Raw genomic sequence first — 21,935 nt, 5'->3', positions numbered from 1 at the left:
AGAGTTTGACCGAAAAGTATGTTTTTTGACCATAATGGAATTAAACGAAAAATCAATAACAGAAAGCTAAGAAGAAAGTCTCTAAACACTTGGAAATTAAGCAACATACTTCTAAGTAAACCATGGGTCAAAGAGTAATCCTCAAGGGAAATAAGAAAATATTTTAAACTGAACAAAAACGAAAATACAACGTATCAAAAATTTGTGGGACAGAGTTAAAGTAGTTCTTAGAGAGAAATTTATAGCATTAAACGCTATGTTAGAAAACAAAGGTCTCAAAGTCAGTAATTTCTTAAGAAAAAAGAGCAAAATTAATCCAAAGTAAGCAGAAGGAATGAAATAACAGAGACAATAACAAAAATCAATTAAATTTACAAACAGAGAAAAACGAAATGAAAGCAAAAACTGATTCTTTGAAAAGATCAGTAAAATTGATAAGCTCTAGCAAGAATGGCCAAGGAAAAAGGAGCAGACACAGGTTACCATACCGTAATAGGAACGGAAGAGGGGATGTCACTACAAATTCTGCGGAAGTTAAAAGAATAACAAGGAAATGTTATGAACAGCTCTATGCAGAGAAACTCAACAACTTCGATGAAGTGGACCAATTCCTTGAAAACCAAAAACAACCAAAACTCACCTTAGATGAAATATATAGCCTGATAGTCCTACAACTATTAAGGAAATTGAATTCATAGCTTAAAGCATGCTGAAAAAGGAAAAATCGGTGGTGGCTGCCACTGCGGAGGGACTAAAGCACGCATTTCTAACGCTGGCATTCCACCTTCTCTTTCGAACCAATCTTGCCAGGTTCTCTCATCACTCCTGGTGCTCCTTTCACAGGGGGCTATTGACACCCTGCCACCAGTTGTCCCTCAGCGAGGCCTGGGCTCACTCCTCTGATTCCTGGCCTGCTGAAATCCTACCAGTCCTTCAAGACCCAACTCAATGCCTTTCATATTCTTCCCAGATTCCCTCGGGAGACAGCAATGCATGTACCTGGGCCACGTCATTCCCGTTCCCGACAGAACTGTCTCCATGAGCACTCCCCAGGCCTTCATCAAAGTTCACTGGCAAAAGCTGCCACAATGTCACTTGCTGTAAAAATGCTATTTGTGGAGATTGTGACATAAAGTCTACACGATATATTATTTTTACAATTCACGACTAGGAACAAAAAAGAATTACGTACTATGGTATCCTTATACTTTCTCAGGAACCGGTCTGCCTCACCATACCCAACGAGACCAGAGAGCTGATGATGTTTTGCTGTTTGTCCTGGCAGCCAGAAAGCCTGGAGGCAGTTTTCAAGCCACTCCGTCCACTGTTCCTATTTTTCTTTTCTTTGGTCTTGATTTTCCACTTGTGTTCGTGTTTTATTATTGGGTTATTTATGTTTTCATTGTAAAGCCACCGAAATCCTACTGGGCTTTGCTTATGGCAGCAGCTACATAAATATCTGAGTGAGTGAGTGAATGCTTCTAAAACACACGTGCTACTCAGAGCAACTCACTGTAAAGGCCTCGCTGCCCAGGTGGCCGCTTTCAATCCGTGAACGGAAGGAGTACTGGGCACCTACGGGGACAGATGTTGCTCATCCTCAAAATAGTTGTTACAGGATTGCTCATGACCCTTTTCACTCATGTCCCATGTTCAGGCATCTTGGGACCTACCGATGGAATGAGAGTTGTTTGGCAAAGGCTCTGCTGGCACATTTAGGTTTATGGCTTTACGTTAAATAGAGCTAAAACCTACCTCGGAGGCCCTCAGGGTGTCTGCATGGAGCTGTGAAATGAACAGAGTGAAGAGAAAAAGGCCCTGAAAGCCCAGTCCTTCTGAATGCCCCTCCTCTGAGGACCACGACCTGCTGTCATGGGCATTTGCCACAGTGGTTTGTGGGCATGTCCAGCTCCAAGTTTCACTAATGCTGAAAAAGTGTGATGGACGTCTCATGTTTAGTTCTTGGCTTAAGATACTTCCGTTGTCACTTTCCCTTACTTCATTGCCATCGTCACCACCCCAGGGTCTCACATCACATACACGTATCAAATTCCTGTACATATTAAAACATCTTAAATATCTACCCCATATTATAATTCAAACATAGGCCAGGATCTGTGTTTCCTTAATTAGAGATAAACAGAAGGTGACACACCTCCAAACCGTGGATCACCATGTCTTCGGGATGAATTCCAAATGCCTTGGCCTGGCATTCCAGACCCTCCCAGTCTGGAGCCAACCTACTACTCTACTTGGTCCTGCTGCTCCCCAAACAAACCTCTGCTCAACCCAGACAGAGCTGTCTACTGTGGCCTCAGGAGGGGTGCTCATCAGTTCTACCACTGTGCCTCTGCCTGCCTCATTTCCTCTGCCTGGAATGTCCTTCCTCTTTTTTAAAATCACTCAGCACACAGCTCTGAGGCTCCCTTAACTTTTCTGTCCATGACAATCTCTCAAGCACTTCCTGCACCCCTCATTGGAGACTTACTCATAGCTGCCTTGAATTGGTATTAGCTACTTTGAGCTTCTCCAAAGCTGGGATCCTTTGTTTCCTGTGTCCTCCACTAGGCGGTGCTGTTCACAGAGATGGCGGTCAATACATACTGGTTGAGTGCATGGTAACCATAGCTACAGTATACAATTACTAGTTCCCAGTTAAAGTCTCTCTGGCAGAGCGTCAAGTTAGCATGGTAGGGAGTGATGGGAGGAGGGGCTGGGCATCAGATGGTGACATCTCCAAAGTTCTCGAGTCATCTTGTTCACAGCTCCCCAGCAGTGCAGCTCTTATGGAGGGTGGGGCGGGAGTGTGTGGTCTCAGACTTTAAGGGCATTCTTTCCGGCCAGCCTCCCCGGGGTAAGTGGTGGTTTACGGGTTTTACCTGATCTGCATCCCTTTTCTGCAGGAGCACATGTCCTTCCGCAGAAAGAGGCTGTTCAGGGTGACGGCCCCGATCAGGAAGAAGAGCTGCTTCACGGCCTGCCTCACGAGCTCGGGGTCCAGGCCGTTCTGGCACATGGTACTGTAGAAGTAGCTTAGCTGCTGCAGGATGGAGGTCATCGTGTAGCCGTCCGTGTCGTCTATGCTGGATGACCGCTTTCGGAAGCCTGTGGGCTTCAGGCCGGAAATGCCCTGCAGACTCTCATACTCCAGCATGCCTGGCACTAAAGAGAAAAATGGAAACTTTTCTTGTGCACACAGTGGGCACACCCGGAGAACATTTTTCACTGCTTTCGCATGTCTGTTTCAGGAGGTGGGCCATTTTCTACAAGAGTTTGTAGAGGATGTAGTTCCGACAGAGAAAGCAAAAGAATTGGGGAGCACCAGGGTGCCTAGGAGGTGGATGGGGATGGAGGGACGCAGTTCTTACAGGCTTGGAGCATCTCTACTTTCAACTTCACAGGAAAGACAGCGGGTTAGCATGATAACTCCTGGTCTAGAACTATTTAAAGCCTCAAGTACTTACATTTCAGAAATTGGAGAAAGTCTGCAAGAATTTGAGTGGGACTTCAGGATTTCAAAAATACTTGCCTGACACCCAGGATTAGCCATGTGAGTAGCAGGAGTTCTCCACAGTTCTCCCAAATCTTTCCCTTCAGGATGAACCACCCTCACAGAGAGAAAACCAGACCCGTGTACTTTCATACATGCAATCATTTTAAGCAATCAAAGAGTTAAAAAGTGGACCTTTACACCATTAAAGCTTCTTGTTTTAAAACTGTTTTCTTTATAATCACACATTCCATACACTGGATTTATTTTTTAAGGTTTCAATGTTATTATAAATACTTTTTGGTCATCAATTCTTTTCTTACCTATTATTGGTTGAATGTTATTTTCCATTACGATAACAAACTGATGATATATTCGTATAGCCACATCACTAAGAATCTGTCTGTATTCTGAAAGGTCAAAATTGTTCAAGCAATTCTTATTCTGATGTGGACTGTTATGCTTCATGAATTCCTGAAAGTAATTTTGAGCATATGCGTATTAGAATTACATAGACATGCGGGAAATTAAAATGCTGTCTCTACTAATGCTGTTATAATCAGCTTCCACTATAACTCCTGTACTTTAAAACTTAACGTCTGATTTGTATCCAATGAGCTCTTGATGTTTGGGGTAGCATTTATTTTCCAGAACTAACTAAATGTCACTGAACCGCTTACTCCCCCTAGAAGTATGTGCCCCTAGAGTCTACAGACTACAGTGGGAAACAACGCCCCTGGAAGCTCCTAGAAAAAAACTGCAAAGCACCCCAGGAAACATACTGCTGTAAGAGGCCAGTGGATGTAATAAATGAGATTCATAACTTTCTAAGTAAGAACATAGACCAATCTAAAATATTTTAAAATGTGTTGTGGACTGAATATTTGCATCCTCCTCAAATTCCTATGTTGAAGCCCTAACCTCCAGTGTGGCTGTATTTGGAGATGAGGCCTTTAAGGAAGTAACTAAGGGTAACTGAGGTCCTAAGGATGGGGCCCTGATCTGATAGGATGAGTGTCCTTGTAAGAAGAGACATGAGAGAGCTCACTCTCTCTCTTTCCACCCCATGCACGGAGGTGGGAAGGCCGTGTGAGGACACAGCGAGAAGGTAGCTGTCTGCAAGCCAGGCAGTGAGCCCTCAGCACTGAACCAGCGTGTTGGCAGCCTGATTTCAGACTTCTAGCCTCCAAAACTGTGAGAAAATAAATTTCTGTTGTTTAAGCGCCCCCAGTCTGTGGTATTTTGTTAGAGCAGGCCAAGCAGACTAATACACTATGTTTAACATGTTCAAAGCGATAGAAGAAAAACAAAACAGGACAAGAATAGGATATTATAGTAAGAGGCAGAGTGGAAAAGAACCATTGAAATTTTAGAAATAAAATTACAGTAATTGAGAAAACACTCAGGGACAAGAACATCGTACATGGCTGAAGGGGGCAAAGAAAGGATCAAAAAATAAATGGTGTTGAATAATATCCTCTCCCATTAACGTCTCACAGATGCCAGTCTGTCTTCAACGGACTAGTCTGTGCCCTCACTGCTTTTGGTACTCATTTGTCAGAGGAAGGATTTCCCAGACTCATTTCTCCTCTTGCTCTATCATACTAGGATTACTTTTATATTTTATTCTACTTTCTCTCCATTGGGACAATTGGCTATCCATGAATAAGATATGAGTTTAGAATTAAATTCTAAACTCTGAATTATAAGAGTTTAGAAGAAAGTAAGAGAACAACTTCATGATCCCAGGGTAGGGAAGAATTTCTTGAGCAAGACATTCAAACATACATATTATAAAAGAACAGGATTGAGAGATTCAAGTATGTCAAAATTCAAAAACCGTGTACAACAAACTCCATAAAGAAAATTGGAAGACAAGCCATAATCTATCCATAATCCATAAAAACCTCTTACAAATCAGCAAGAAAAAAAGACCCCCCAAGAAAAATGGAGAATGACTGTGAGTAGGCAATTTAAAAGGAAACCCAAATGACCAATAAGCAGGAAATGATGCCGGACCTCACTAGTGATCCAGTAATTGCCATCTAAGTCAACAAGGTATCTTTTTATATCCATGAGATTGGTAAATAATCAAATGTCTGTCAATAGCTAGTGTTGGTAAAGGTACGAGACACTGAAAACCTCATCCACTGCTGGTGAGACTGTTACATGGTACAACCATTCTGAAGAGCAGTGAAAACCCTAAAAAGCCATTTTGCTGTTTTAGGTCAATGAAATTTTGCTCTGTGAGTACTTGAAGGTGGAGAACTTCTTTATGATGTTAGCCCCTTGGAAGCAGAGTCAGGATGGCAGAGGATTTACAGATTATGGAGGAATAATCCGAATCTCGTAGAGACAACAGCTATGAAGGAACAGGCATGAAGGACTAAAGGCTGTATTTTACAGTCATAATAGTGAAAACTTCAGAATTTTACAACCAGAAGGAAACTTAAAAATCATTGCATCTACCTCGTGGGTTTAAAAGTCAAGGAAAGTGAGGTCGAGTGCCATGCCCAAGGTCTAAGTCTCTTTCTAGAAGTCTTCTGCCTGTGCCTTGTGTCCAACCAGTGATGTGAAGTTGCCCTCCTGGGTGAGGAGGAAGCCAGAAAGCCAGCTGGAGCAGAGGCTGTCCCGGAGCTAGGTGTCCCAGTTCCCAGCCCTTACGGTGAGCTCTGGCTCAGGAGGTTACAGACCCACAGGCAGCACAGAACACAGAGCAGACAGGCAACCCTACCTCTTCTCCACTGTACTGCTTCAGGCAATTGAGGAAATGACAAGTATTGGCAAGCCAAAAGGACAGCATCTCAAAGTCTTCTAAATGTTCCTTTAAAAAAAAACCAACAAAAGACAAAGCTGAATTTGGTGATTACTGGTGCCTATGAGGCAAGAATAGATATATCTTACCTGTTTGGTTAGGTGGTAGCTTTTGACCAAAAGGAATTCTTCTTTTATTCACAAAAGCCTTCATTAAATTTATACTATAATGATAAGCTCTTATATTTATATAGCAGGCTATGGTTTGCAAAGTATTTCTGTACAGGTTATGATACATTATGAAATTTGAAGCATACGCTGCAAGAATGCCTGAGGAATCTAAGTCTTGGTCTTTGCCCTCCAAAGTTCACGCTCTGACTGGGAAGACAGACATAACATAAATAGGACACAGTAAACAGGTGGCCAAATGTCCACAGGATGGACGCAGATTGTGCCACAAAAGCTTAGAGGATGGAGAGATGATGGGGAATGCGGGTAGCTGAGCAAACCTCATGAGAGAGACGGGAGGATGTCCTCCTTGAAAGGACTGGATAGACAAGAGCTCAGGATAAAGGACTCTGTTGGGGAGAACACCCCTGCTTATGGGGCAGGAAGAAGAGCAACAAGCAAAGAAGGCAGAGGTGTGGTGATCAAAGAGGAAAGGGGAAAACTGGGAACGTCCTGAAAGACAAGGCAAGAGGGTTCCAAAGAGATGGTCCTAATGTTTCAGGCCATTTAAGGCGAATAAAAGTTAAGGAAATACCATTGGATTTAGCAAGAGGAACTCTTGGTGATCTTTCTGTGGCATGATAGGGGTAGAAGCCAGATTGCAAGGAGTGAGAAAGAGAATTGGTGGAGACAAGTAGTTCAAGTGCTTTGGCAGCCAGGGGGGTGGAGAAAAAGGCACCATGGCTAAGGGGTACGTGGGCCAAGTGAGGGGTGCTGTGCACTGGCAGGGGGAGAGGCAGGTCCTCTGTACCAACAAAGACGGAGGGCAGGGAGACCCTGGAGAAGCTGAGATGGAAGATGCTGGTGAGAAAGGGGATTTATACTCCTCATGCCATGCATCTTTCAGTTTCTAAACATGTAAACGCCCCAGAGCAGCAAGATGGGGCAAATACTGTGTGCCTATGGCCTGAAACAATGCAAGTTTGAACTAAGAAAAACCAGCTTATGAAAATATGGACAGAGAAAACATCAATTTATGGGCGCTCCTTCCAAAGACACACTGGTGGGTCCTGTGAAGACAGTGACTATAAAGCACCCAGCACCAAACAAATGCTAATTTTCTACTCCTAGCTCCTGATGAGTAATGAATTCTTGGTACCAGTTTTTTTTTGCGGGGGAGGGAGGGTTGAGGAGAATTACTCATACTTTGACCTCTTATGCATTCACTGTTTTTATTCTTCTCTTTTCCTAGATTATTTAAAATAGGGTTTAATTACTCATGACTCTTCTAGAACATATATTTTACTAAAAGTGAGGTAAGACTGCCCCAACTAAAAAATTCAAATATATCCCAACATCAAACATTACTCCTCATTTGGAAGGGGGATGAAAAATATTGGACCTATATTTTACTGCTCCCAGCTAACACGTAGCTTACCTTCAGTTCTGGGCTGGGCATAAAAGTACATACTGTGGTTTTAGAAGGGAGAATTATATAAATGCCAAGGAAAGAGATGACTAAGTCTTCAGTCCTTCCCATCCCTCACCATAAACACTTGCTACACCAACTGAACCTGTATTCCTCACAGCCAGGAATCTCACACCCTGAGGGGATAGGAGTGGTGGGGGTGGCGGCTACCATGTTGTACACTCCAAGGGACGGCTTTGAGATCTATTGGCAGGTCCTTATCCTTGGCGATCCCTGACCTTGCCTGTCTTTTCCTACCAGCTTGGCTTCTTTCACTGATTGGGCTTCAAACTGGCTTGAAGAATCACGTGGTTCACCAAAGACTGGAGATGAAGAATGGGCAAAGTATGGGCATCTGGTCATTCCCACAGGTGCTCCTAAAGTAGCCATAATACCAAGGGCCAATGTCAAAGCTGGTTCCTACCTTAATCACCTGCTTGATGCCATTAATGGTGCTGTTCATGAGGGACTTGACCATGTTGGCATCATTTAGAGAGTCTGCGTAGCGTAGACACATGAACAGGATGTGAGCCGGCAGCCCGGGGATCATGTTCACCACCACGCCGCGGGGCTTCAAGTCTGGAGCAGGGATAGTCGATGAGGATTACAGCTGACGGTCAGCTCTCCCCCTAAAGAACCTCTGACTACGGGGCAGGGGTGTTTGCTTTTCCATACTCAATGCTGTGCCTGAATGCATAGGGATGTCTTTTCTCTTTGAGGAATTCAGTCTGGCAAAAATATACAGGTGCCCTCTGCTCCTCTTACTTCTCATTTGCAAAGTACTTCCTCTTTTTTAAAAGGCTGAATAAGAGACAGAATTTGACTTCTCCCTGGTGTGGAGACCCTGGATTTCAGATCTCCAAGGTGAGAGGGGAACCCCAGCTCCAAGCACCCCACCAAAGGCTCCAGGATGAGGATGGATATGATCTCGGTGATCACATGCACCCGCCTTGAATCGGGAAGACAGGTACACAACAGTCCTCAGAGGGGGTCTCGCTGGCCTTGGGGGGAAGAGAATGGCTGTGAGACAGATGGGGATGAAGGGGAGACAGAAACTTCATAGGACAAGCTAAGATAAGCACACAAAGACCGCCCCATGGCTGCATGAAGACAGGAGAACAAAGCAGAGGCTCCACAGCTGTGCCCTAGGAAGGGCGGGAGGGAAAAGGGAGGTGTGCGCACACGCTCTGAGGGGGTCACTTAGAAGAAGAGGAAGCAGGCTACATGCTGGCTTTCTGCTTTGAGACAAGCTGATAGGGAGGAGCTTTTCTCCCTTCCTCTGGAAAACCATGTGGTTTTCATGGTGAAGACGTCTAGTGAGATTAGTTCTAAGATCACCCACCCCTGGGCATGCACACTGGGGCATTCCTGTAACGGAGGCGTGGCTCGGAAGCCCCCGTCATACTGCCTGCATGTAAATTTGTCAGAAGTTGAATGGAGCATAGAAGCCACAATTACTTCTGCGGTGACTCCTGTGCTGAGACACAAAGATAAGGAGATACGTCTTCTATCCAGACCCTGCGACTAGTCTTGGGAAGAGGTTAGGCAGTGCTTCTCAACTGAGGGCAATTTTGGCTTCCAGGGAGCATTTGGCAACATCTGGAAACACTTTTTATTGTCATGACTAGGTGCTGCTACTGGCTTCGAGAGGGTAGAAGCCAAGCATGCTGCTCAATATCCTCCAGAGCGTAGTCCCTCACAACAAAGAATCATCTGGTCAATAGTGCTGAGGCTGAGAAACTCGGGGCTGGGGGAGAGCAGGGGAGGAAGAGAAGGGACTGCCCCTGCCCCGGACTGTGGCAATGAATGACGTTCAGGTTCTCAAAGACAAAACAAAACTTCAGACTTCCAGGTTTAACTACCAAGAATGAGGTTTTGAATAAGCTTGGCCTCATCTTCTCTCTTGTATTCCAGCATCCCCAGGTACTCCTTGGGTCCTGAAGACAAGTGCACATCATTGGCTGCAGAGAGAGGTAAACAGTCAGCTAAATACACCCAAAAAGTTCCACAAGCTTTATAACGGGACTGCTCTGTATCTTTCCACCCCATTCTCACTGGTTTGCACATGAACTCTTGTGGCTTTCAGCTAAATGAAAACTTTACTGAATCCTGAAGAATGTCTTCTGGTAGTGATTCTTATCTGTGAGGATATCATTGAGTATGGTTGCTGCTGAACAGCCTGTTATCCTTGAAGGAATCCTTATGAGTGCCTGGTATGTATCCAGCAGAGCAGGGAGATGAGAGCAATCTCAGATGCTGCTCTTGTCTTCAACATGCTGATGCCACAGTTAAGGAAGCAAGACTTAGAAAACATTTGGTGGGCCAAGTTCCATACTGTGTGATCCTAACGGGACTGTATTAGTTTCTTATGTGCTGAACAAGTTATCACAAATTTAGTGACTTAAAATACCATAACTTTTTTTAATCTTATAGTTCTGGAGGGCAGAAGACTGAAATGGATCTTACAGGGCTAAAATCAAAGTGTCAGCAGAGCTGTGCTCCTGCTGGAGGCTCTAGGGCCTCTCTCTTGCATTTCCAGCTCTAGAAGCTGCCCACATTCCTTGGCTTGTGGCCACATCACTCTGACTTCAGTTTCCATCATCATATCTCCTCCTCTCCCTCTGCTTCCATTGCTCCATCACCTTCTCTCACACTGGCATCCATGCCTCTCTCTTATAAGGTCTCTTATGATGACATTGGGTCCACCTGGATAATCCAGGATAATCTCCCCATCTCAAGATCCTTAAAAATCCCTGTTGCGATGTAAGGGAACATATTCACAGGTTCCAGGCATTGGGATGTGGAGATCCTGGGTGGGCCACAGTCTGCCCTCTGTTCCCCAGAGATTCATATCCATTCTGAGAGAAAGAGATGTGACGACAGAAGCAGAGGTTAGAGAGGAAGACTTTGAAGACGCTATGCTACTGAATTTGAAGATGGAGGAAGGGGTCCACAAGCCAAGAAACGCAGGCCGCCTCCAGAAGCTGGGAAAGGTGAGGGAACGGATTCTCCCCCGAAGTGTCCAGAAGGAACACGGCCCTGCTGACATGCTGATTTTAACCCAGTGAAAGCCATTTTGGACTTCTGACCTCTAGGACTGTAAGATAATACATCGGTGTTCCATCAAGCCACTAATTTTATGCAGATGTGTTATAGTAGCCATAAGAAATAAATATAGGGCTTATGAGAATTCACACAGAGGTAGGTTAGAACTGTTGAAAAATGCTTCCTGAAGGAGGTATCACTCCAGTCGGGCCAAGAAAAGCGAGCGGGCTCTAGTGGGTGAAAAAGAGTTAACAGAACTCTCTTATTACTGCGTGAAAATTTCTCCTGTGGATTTACTAGCTCTGTTCCCTTGGAGACTGATGGGGTAGAACGTCAGCTGTTTTACTAAGCAACACTATGTATGATAAGAATGACCTCTGACTGGTAGATTGCATCTGGACCAGGGAGAACAATAACTGAAGCAGAAATACCTGATAAGGACCTCACACTTTGGGTATTCTCGAGTGTGATGACTCAGATCTGGGCACGTTCCTTGCAGGGACCCTGGAAGCTAATGCCACTTATGGAGTGTTCAAGAGATATTGGTTTCCTGCCAAGAGCCACATAAATGAGCTTAGAAGCAGATGCTCCAGCCCCAGTTAAGCCTTCAGATGATCACATCCCTGCTGACGACTTGACAGCAACTCAGAGTCAGAAGCACCCAGCTAAGTTGCTCCTGGATTCTTGACCCTCAGGAACTGTGCATTGTTAAGTGTTTGCTGTTTTACGTTGCTAAGTTTTGGGTAATTTGTTGTATGACAAGAGAACTAACACACAGGAAGGGAAGCTGATGCATTCCAATTTAGACACGCTGAGTTGGAGGTGATGGAAGTCCTTATGTCGAGATGGCAGTTCATTCATTCATTCCAACAACGGGGAATTGGGGGGTTGGGAAGGACAGACATGGTCCCTGCCTCCACAGGCACACCAACATTTATCGTTTATTACTGAATGGGAGAGATCCTCGTTTGGTTTTAGACATTTTAAATTTGAGCTGAGAGTTGAATAAAGGAGCTCTTCAAAGAAATGAATATAGAAAAAGGAACGGATAATTGAAGATATAGCCTTAGTGATGAAGGCTGGGAGAAAGGAAGCAATATGGAACAGAAGCGTGAAGAGTGTTAGAAGAGAGAAGTCAGGAAAGTTCAGTGACAGAAGCAGATGAAGGAAAGAAAGGCAGAGTCTTTTTCACAGGAGCTCATGAGGACACTCAAAGTGTGAAGTTCAGTCCATGCCCAGGACTACTGTCTGGCTTCTTAAGTTCTCAACTTCTTTCTTCTAATAGAAATGGGGATATTGATCCTATGTAACTGGAAGAGGAAGTGAATGTCAAAGCAGTTAAATTAGAAACTTGCTCATAGTTTCAGTTTTAAAAGGGGAGAGCTAACGGAGGAAGAGTATTAATTATTCATCATAGTCATTTCAGGGTGAGCCTTGCAATGACATGAGCATATCCAGTATTATCTGAGGGGTGGCGAGCTATCTGCCTGCCTCAAAGGATCTTTCCATCAGCCCATCACTGAGCCCTAAACCCTACCAGTTGAGAATCATTCCTTTGGGTTTCAAAGACTTTGAAACACATCAGGAAATAAAACACTTCAACGCATGCTGACTTTAGCTGAAAGCTCAAAGAATAGGGAAGTGAATGTCATTTTTCCTACCTTTTTCAATTGTCTTGGTTAGAGTCCTGACTTGATCTTGTAGCTTTTTAATCACTCTGTCCTTCATGTCTAACTCTTCTTCAAGATCCTACAGAAATCAAAAGAAACAAGGCCATTAGCTTAGAAGCATCTTAATCCACTTTTTGGTAACAGCTTTATTGAGCTATAACTCACATACCATACAATTCACATACAATTTAAAGTGTACAACTCAATGGTTTTTAGTATAGTCAATTGTGCAAAAATCACCATTATTCCAGAACACTTTCATCACACCAAAAAGAAACCTGTAAATTTTAGCCATCATCCCCTGTGCCCCCATTCCCTCCCAGCCCCTGGCAACCACTAATCTACTTTCTGTCTCTATATATCTGCCTATTCTGGACACTCGATATCAATTGAATCATATAATATGTGGCCTTTTGTGTCTGGCTTCTTTCACTTAGCATAATATTTTCAAGGTTCATCCATGCTATAGCATGTATGAGCATGTCATTCTTTTTTGCGGCTGAATAATATCCCATGGTATGGATACACACCACATTTATCTTGATCTACTTTTCCCTTAATAAAGTAATACCCACTGTAGAGAATTTAAAAATATGAATGTGCAAGAACGGGCTCTCTGGATGTGAGAAGATGGAGACAGAGAGACTGTTCTGAGATTTGGGTCCAGCTTTGCCTTTCCTTCCTGATAAGGGGTGGTCTTGCCCATGCTGAATCTAGCTCAAGAACCGGGAGAGTCCTGGATGCCTATAAATATTTCCTATCAAGGGCATAGAGTATTTAGGTTCTTCCTGGCTTCCAAGGGCTTTGACAAAGAGAAGATTCAGTTTTCCCTGATCCAGCAATGCCCACCATGCAGTCACTGCGGCTGTGTGCCCTGTGGGGACTCTTGGGGCTGAGGGAAGTTGTGCAGTCTCTACTCTGTGGTCACCTCTCCCCTGCCACAGTTCTGTGTCCCTGACAAAGCACGTTAGGAACTTTATCTGACCTTGCGAGTCGGGATGTGGGTACAATTTCTTCCCTCCAATTTGAGTCCATCCTATTATACATCTAATAATAAAAAGTCACTCATCAATCCAGAACCTGGTAGAAACCACTGTTCACATTTTGATTTATTTCATTCTTCTCTTTTTTTCTAATGTGGCACATACACATTTATAAAATTGGGGTCTTACTGTATGTAAAGTTTTAAATGCTATATTTTTCTCTAATTATATTGCAGACATTTCCCCATATCACTGATAATATATCCAAACAATCATTTTAATGGCTAAGTCATATGACGTACGATAATTTAACCTCCCTACTTTTGTTGGACATCCATTTTGTTTCCTTGGGTTTTTTTGCTATGATTAATAACATTATGATCAACACTCTGAACCAAAACCTTTGTCCACATATCTGATTACTTACTTAGGATAGAATCTTAGAAGTTGCATTACTGAGCCAAAGGGAATGCGCTTCCAAAGGTTCCTGATATATTTGCCTCCAAATCACCCCTGAGAAAGTTTGTACCAATTTACATTCCCAGAAACCATGTATGACAGTGCCCACTTCAAAACATTCTCACCAGCACCATAAGATCTCTATTATTTGAGAGGCAAAAATAATACCTAGTTTTAATTTTGAATTTCTTTGATAAATGGTGAGATGACCACCAAATTTTTTTAATTTCTTTTTTTATTAACAATTTTGACTCAAAGTAGGTTGAATAGTGTCCCCTCAAAATTCACGTCCACTTAGAACCCTAGAATGTGACCATATTTGGGTCTCTGCAGTTATAATTAAACTAAGGATCAATATGAGATCATACTGGATCAGGGTGGGTCCTAAATCTAATAAGACTATCCTTTTAACAGAAGAGGACACACAGAGACACACAGAGAGAAGCCCATATGAAGACACAGGCAGAGATCAGAGTAAGGCTGTCACAAACCAAGAAATGCCAGAAGCTGGAAGAGGCAAGGAAGGATTCTCCTCCAGAGACTCTGGAGGAGTGCAGCCCTGCCAGCACCTTGAATTTGGACTTTGACCTCTACAACTGTGAGAGAACAAATGTCTGTTGTTTCAGGTCACCCAGTTTATGGCAATTTGTTATGGTAGCTCTAGGAAACTAATGCAGTTAAGTCTCATTCATGGGCAAAAACCACCAGCTCCTATATAGAAATTCTGTTGCTGCACGTTCATCTGTAACTCTGAGGCTACTCATTGGCTCAGGGATAGATGTTGGAATAAACACGTAGATATGACTGTTCCCCAGCTCAGTGCTCTGTGGAAGAAGCAGGCCTGTCCTGTCCCTGCCTGGGAACAGAGCCACACACAGGGGGGGCTCCTGAGGAGGGGCCCTCACTGCTCCCGGAGCATCATAAACAAACTCACACAAATCCTACACAACTCAGGGACTGACACATACACAGAGCCACATGCTCACAGCTAGGGAAGGAGGGTTCACACCCGACAAGATGCACAACACACACAAGACCCCCCCACAAACCTTTCCCTTACCACTGGCCCCGGCGGAGACCCAAGGGACACACACGCAGGCACAGCTGCAGAAGGCAGGACAGCATCTCGCACACGCTCAGCAAGCTGTTGCTTATCTGGTGTGATCTGAGGAGTCTGTGCTCTGAGAAAGTTATATCCCCCTCCAAAAAAGATGGCCATCATCTAGGTGCCCCTGACTGGAATTCGCTACTTCCTATTAAATGTTAAACTCCCTGGATCCTCTTTTTAGATATAATTATGCTTCAAAGTTAAATTCTGACACTGCAAAATATGATTTTACCCCCCAATCAGAATCCCAAGAACATTCTTCACAGAAATTGAACAAACAATCCTAAAATTCATATGGGGCAACAAAAGACCGCGAATTGCTAAAGCAATCCTGAGCAAAAACAAAGCCGGCGGAATCACAATCCCCGATTTCAAAACATACTACAAAGCTACAGTGATCAAAACAGCATGGTACTGGTACAAAAACAGGTCCACAGATCAATGGAACAGAATTGAAAGCCCAGAGATAAAACCACACATCTATAGACAGCTAATCTTCGACAAAGGAGCAGAGGGCCTACAATGGAGAAAAGAAAGTCTCTTCAACAAATGGTGCTGGGAAAACTGGACAGCCGCATGCAAAAGATTGAAAATTGACCATTCTTTTTCACCACACACCAAAATAAACTCAAAATGGATCAAAGACCTAAAGATTAGGCCTGAGACAATAAGTCTTTTGGAAGAGAATATAGGCAGTACACTCTTTGACATCAGTTTCAAAAGAATCTTTTCGGACACTGTAACTCCTCAGTTGAGGGAAACAATAGAAAGAATAAACAAATGGGACTTCATCAGACTAAAGAGCTTCTTCAAGGCAAGGGAAAACAGGATTGAAACAAAAAGACAGCTCACTAATTGGGAAAAAATATTTACAAGCCACTTATCTGACAAAGGGTTAATCTCCATAATATACAAAGAACTCACACTGATCAGCAACAAAAAAACAAACAACCTGATCAAAAAATGGGCAGAGGACATGAACAGACATTTCTCAAAAGAAGATATGAATATGGCCAATAGACACATGAAAAGATGTTCATCATCGCTAATCACCAGGGAAATGCAAATCAAAACTACACTAAGATATCACCTTACACCCGTTTAGATTGGCAAAAACATCCAAAACCAAGAGTGACAAATGTTGGAGAGGATGTGGAGAAAAAGGAACCCTCATACACTGTTGGTGGGAATGCAAACTGGTACAGCCACTATGGAAAACAGTATGGAGATTTCTCAAAAAGTTAAAAATAGAAATACCCTATGACCCAGCCATCCCATTACTGGGTATCTATCCTAAGAACCTGATATCAGAAATCTCAAGAGTCCGTTGCACCCCTATGTTCATCGCAGCATTATTTACAATAGCCAAGACGTGGAACCAGCCTACATGCCCAGAAACTGATGATTGGATAAAGAAGATGTGGTATATATACACAATGGAATACTACTCAGCCATAAAAAAAGACAAAATTGGCCCATTCACAACAACGTGGATGGACCTCGAGGGCATTATGTTAAGCGAAATAAGCCAGTCAGAGAAAGACGAACTCTATATGACTCCACTCATAGGTGGAAGTTAGTATATTGATAAGGAGATCTGATCGGTGGTTACCAGGGAAAAGGGGGGGTGGGGGGAGGGCACAGAGGGGGAAGTGGTGTACCCACAACATGACTAACAAAAATGTACAACTGAAATCTCACAAGGTTGTAATCTATCATAACATTAATAAAAAAAAAAAAATGATTTTACCCTATCATGGTTCTCCTGCGAGATAGGAAATGGGGGGCTTTGACAATGGGGAGCAGGGCCTGTGGCCCATGGACATGTCCAGGCTGACCACTGCCCTGGTGAGCCCTTCCCCGGTCACGGTCTTGAAGGCCGCCAAGTGAGGAAGGGGCCTGAGAGTGTTCGACTCCCAGGAAAGCGCCCATCTGTGATTTCAGGGCTTCTCAGTCTTGTGGTTTTCACACACCAGTAAAATTTCAAAAGAATTGCTGGGAACTGACACAGAGCTGCCGAACTTCATTTTGACAAGGGTTTTTTGTTTTTTGAGGAAGATTAGCTCTGAGCTAACATCTGCTGCCAATCCTCCTCTTTTTGCTGAGGAAAACTGGCCCTGAGCTAACATCCGTGCCCATCTTCCTCTAGTGTATACGTGGGACGCCTACCACAGCATGGCTTTTGCCAAGCAGTGCCATGTCTGCACCTGGGATTCGAACGGGCAAACCCCAGGCTGCAGAAGTGGAATGTGCGACCTTAACCTCTGGGCCACCGGGGCTGGACCCTTGACAAGGGCATTTTTGATGAAGACTTTAACAATTTAAAGTTTGTCATCTATTATCATGATCATTTCACAGAAGAACATTTTGACTCTTAAAAACTGCAGGCAGGGCCTACCCTCAGAAGCAAGCATGGGCCTCTCATGGGGTAAGTTTTGCTCAGAAAAGTTCACATATCAGCTGTCATCCTCAGCGTGCTGCAGACCAGGGCATCCTCATCTCAGATGGGTGTAGTCCATCGGACAGTCTCAGGACCACTGCACCTCTGTCCCCCCTTCCCTTATCAGGCCCTTCCCTGTGCGGCCTGTGTAAGTCCCCCAGACTCCCCTGCAGTGGGCTGTAACCTCAGAGGCCGCTTCTCTTTTGAGATAAGGAAACAGCTCTGATGAAAGGTGGCTTTGAGTCCACAGCTGTTCACTGTATGCTTCAGGGGGCATGTGCCCCGTGCACTGGCGTCCGCACACAGGCAGTATTTATCGACAAGTTAGCAAACTCCTCACCCTGTTTTCTATAGCGAGACGAGATGCTTCCTGCTGGAAACTACTCTTGACCTCATTTTCAGTTTCAAATTGTTTCTTCAAGTGTTCGCCAGCCTCCTGCATTTCTTGAATCTTACCCATCAGCTTCTCTTTCTCTTTGGTGTGTATTTCATTTTGGGCTTCTATGGTCCTGCAAAAAGGACAGAGGAAATTTTGGTGTCAGTTTAACCTTCGTGGAGAAGTCACTCATTGTCACAGCAAGCACTGATATTCCCAAAGATGGAAAAATACTTTGGCCAATTTATGTGTAAAGCAAATAGTACCTGCATAGGGCAGTCCTTGAAGGCGGGGAGAGGCCAGGGTTGGCTGGGCATAAAATTGGCCATAGACAGCCCAGCCTCCTTAACCTGAGAAGAGATTCTCGCCCCCATCCCGACTAAACCCCTTGAAAGCTCCCATGGGGCATCCACACTCACTCACACCCTGATGACCAAGAGCCTGATGATTACTTCCTTTGTAAATGGCCTGGGGACCAGACACTCAAAAAGCCAGGGATCAGAGAGAGGAGCAGAGGGAGTCCATCAAGAGTGTTCCAATATGCTGTCGTACCACTTTCCTACTGTTTTGGGTCGTCATTTCGTCCCAATCCTACCAATGAAGTCATGTGACTAAAAATGCTCTCTGGGATGTAGGGTGTCCATTTATTGTTCTTAAAATTAAGTATCTCAATTCACTGGCAGAAAAACAGGACATTTCTCTGACAAGGCTCTGCCAGGGCACCAGGCCCTCTGCTGGTCAGGATATAAATTTGGGGGGATTATCAATGAAGATTCTCTATCAGCATGGATGTTCGGCCTCCCCTAAATGGTCGGCTAAGAGAAAATCTGTTTTCTCTCACACAATCTTATGGATTTTTCGAACAATCCATGCACATGGTATAACATTCTAAGGGTACAAAAGGGTATAAATACAGTGAAAGTAAGTCTCCTCCAACCCCGGGCACCAGCCACTCACTCACCCTCCCCATAGGCAACCAATGTTTTATTTGTGTTGTTTTTTGTACATTCTCCCACACAGGCTCACACGTGTGTGTGCGCGCATGCACACACCTGCACATGTGCTCATGTATTTCTTCATATTTGAATGCAAATATATTACACACCTTAATTAGCACCTTGCTTTTTTGGCTTAATAACATATCCTGGTATCTCAACTTCAGAAAAGAAAAGCAGGACATGAACATGAACTTGAGGTACATACACGTTAACACTTACTTTCTTTGAGTTCCCTCCTCTTCTCGATTGCGATTCAACTGATTAGTCAACTCTTCTAGTTTTCCTATAATGAGAAGAACTGTCAGTACTTTGGGGGCCACATCACTGCATCCTGGTTGTGTTTGGTTGATTTTCAGTTATCAGGGGTCCTAAGCTGTATCCAGCTAGAGATTAGGTTTTGTTTGGTCTAAACAATGTTTAAAATTTCTTTAAGCTGTTATTTAAAAATTGTGGTACTGCATATAAAAATCTGTGTTTCTGGCTTTTCTTTAAAAATAGGAATATCGAGCAACACTGGGGTCCGTATTCCTGCTTGGCTACAACCAGCAGAGCTTGGAGGCATGTGGGCCCTTTAAATGCCCATGCACCTTCCTGTACCCTCCACCCAGCACACTTCTCACATTTATGCCACCTGCCTGGCCCCACAGAGAATCAGAGTTTGAGACCCCTGGGTACGATGACTTTTGTGTCATTTCCTGAATACTAGAAACCGTTTTCTAAAAGTAGGTTCTTGTGGGTTCCAGTTACCTTTCATGTTTTCAGTTTGTTCATTCAGGCGAATTTCAAGATCTTGCTTCTGCTTCTCCAGTTCTGAAATTTGCTGTTTAAAGTCTGGGATCATCTTCACGAAAGAATTAGAAATATTAGAATATAAAATACTTTCATCTGCAAATTTTAAAATCTCAGAGCTACTCAGAAGCAAACTAAACTGTCTAGGACCTTAACTCCGTGGAGCATACGTCTGGTACAGCTGTGTCAGAGGGCCAGCCAGGACATTAGACTGGACTGGCGTTCTGTTTTCTTTATCTGAAGACCTAAAGTCACAAGAAACACTGGCATGCTCAGAGGGAGCGGTTCTCACACAGCTACAACTCCCCATATCACCGAGGTCTCCTGGAGAGAAGGAAGTGCACTGTCTGGGAGGGCATATGGGAATTCTAGGCTGAGTTGAGGGAGGGGTGATGTGAGGAAATGGCAGCCAGCCTCTTTGGTCCAGGCCCAGAGGCATTATCTCGTCATGTAAGAACAGGAAAATCATCTCGAAGGGGCCCCACTGCGCCCTTTGAATTCTAGGCTGCACACTGCTCTGTTAGCGGAGGTCAGGAATCATCCAGTATGCTTCACAATCCTTTGTCCTTGTCTATCTGTGTACTTCTTTAAATGTCTAGGACCTCCACTTTCAGTCAGGTAAAGAGTTTTCCTGTAGTCCAAGTTTATAAAAACACCCATGCCTCTGAAGTTCAGATGAAGAACACTTGTTTGATTGTGCCATTGGCTCTCACTGCAAATTCCTCATTCAAGTTTCACCCAAGGAATAAACAATGTCGTGGAGGTCCTTACCTACCGTTCCACATGTCCGCTGTGCCCAGAGTCACGTCTCCCCACTTGTTGACACAGCCCTGAAATTTCCTAACATTCTCAGGTTAGGCAGAGGAGGAAGAGACAGTCAAGAAGCTGAGAAGAGGTAGCCAGTGAGGTGGGTTGAGAAACCGTGGAGAGCATGGTGCCCTGGAAGCCCAGGGAACAGTAGGGAGGCAGAGGGAGTGATTAATGTCATCAAATGCTGCCAAGAGTCTAAGATGAGGGTGAAAAGGAACCCTTTGTGATCAGCCCTGTGAAGGGGGATTCAGTCAGTGGGAGGGGCACACAACAGAACGGGCTGGCTGTTAAATGGGAGGTGAGTGGAGAAATCACAGTTGGATGGCCATTGAGAAGTCTGGCTAACTCCCCCAAAGAAATGGGGTAGTGGCTGCAGGGGATGTGGGGTTAAGGGATGTTTTATGAGTAAGGAGATTCCTAAAGCATTTCTCCATGCCAGTGGGCATGAGTAAGAAGAAAGGGTGAGACAGTTGTGGCAGGAAAGAACAGACACCATGGAAGAGCAAAGTTCTTGGAAAGGTGAGATGAGGAGCACAGGTTGAGGGACTGACCTGAACCCACACCCCTCTCAAGAGTTCTCCTGTTACCTTAATGTTCTTTGTCACTTTCCAAGGGGTTAGGGCTAGATTTAAAACACATAGATTTAAAAACATACACACTCACACACATACAAATCACAGAATCCGGACCCATTCTATGGTAAACAAACGCACTCTCAAATCAAAGTGCTCTCCAACCTAGGGTAATTTTACAGTTTTATCTTCTGACCCAGTTACCTCACTCCTGGAAAATCTAATTCTGATCCATCATTTTACTGCTAAGAAACTGAATTTCACTCCACTAACGAATAACATCTCTAGAATAATGGCCACAACCAGGCCCGTGGCTGCGAGCATACCATGTTTTCTGACGTTAGCCTCGTAACTTCATGACGGATACTTTCGTTGATGTCATTCTCTTCTCTAAACAATTTCTGCAGGTGGTTGATTTCTTGACTTAGATGCACCACCTTGAAGTTCAAAGCTTCAATTTCCTTTTCATAGCAATCCTTCTGGGACTGGAAATGACTCTCCAAAACGCTGTAGAGGAGGGTGAAGAAACTGATCACCTGGTCTTTATTCTGCTGTGCCGATGGCTGTGCGTTCATGCGCGGCAGTTATGAAAACCCACAATTACAGTCAGGCGCTAGGTACACATAGTTACAGGCTATGGAATTAGGAAGATACAATTATAAAACCCTTCCAGGGGGCTGGCCCCGTGGCCGAGTGGTTAAGTTCACATGCTCCGCTTCAGCAGCCCAGGGTTTCGCCAGTTCGAATCCTGGGCGCAGACGTGGCACTGCTCATCAAGCCACACTGAGGCGGCATCCCTCATGCC

General features: G+C 44.2%; 1 protein-coding gene across 2 annotated transcripts in view; it reads right to left on the bottom strand.

Moving 5' to 3' along the window:
• The window catches only part of MYO5C (myosin VC), a 92,368-nt gene that overhangs the window by 7,675 nt on the left and 62,758 nt on the right, over positions 1–21,935 (bottom strand). For both annotated transcript variants that reach the window (XM_005603044.4, XM_070236418.1), the window contains exons 29-38: positions 21,457–21,637; positions 19,707–19,800; positions 19,179–19,242; positions 17,926–18,094; positions 12,587–12,674; positions 9,743–9,841; positions 8,305–8,459; positions 6,225–6,314; positions 3,814–3,964; positions 2,880–3,162 (exon numbers count right to left, since the gene is read on the bottom strand). In XM_005603044.4, the coding sequence (XP_005603101.2) occupies positions 2,880–3,162; positions 3,814–3,964; positions 6,225–6,314; positions 8,305–8,459; positions 9,743–9,841; positions 12,587–12,674; positions 17,926–18,094; positions 19,179–19,242; positions 19,707–19,800; positions 21,457–21,637 (1,374 nt within the window). The remainder of the gene's footprint in view (positions 1–2,879; positions 3,163–3,813; positions 3,965–6,224; positions 6,315–8,304; positions 8,460–9,742; positions 9,842–12,586; positions 12,675–17,925; positions 18,095–19,178; positions 19,243–19,706; positions 19,801–21,456; positions 21,638–21,935) is intronic.

Source organism: Equus caballus, chromosome 1 (genome assembly GCF_041296265.1).
Source record: "Equus caballus isolate H_3958 breed thoroughbred chromosome 1, TB-T2T, whole genome shotgun sequence".
Lineage (NCBI taxonomy): Eukaryota > Metazoa > Chordata > Mammalia > Perissodactyla > Equidae > Equus > Equus caballus.
Note: the sequence above shows the minus strand (reverse complement) of the source record. Positions and strands in the feature narration are given on the sequence as shown.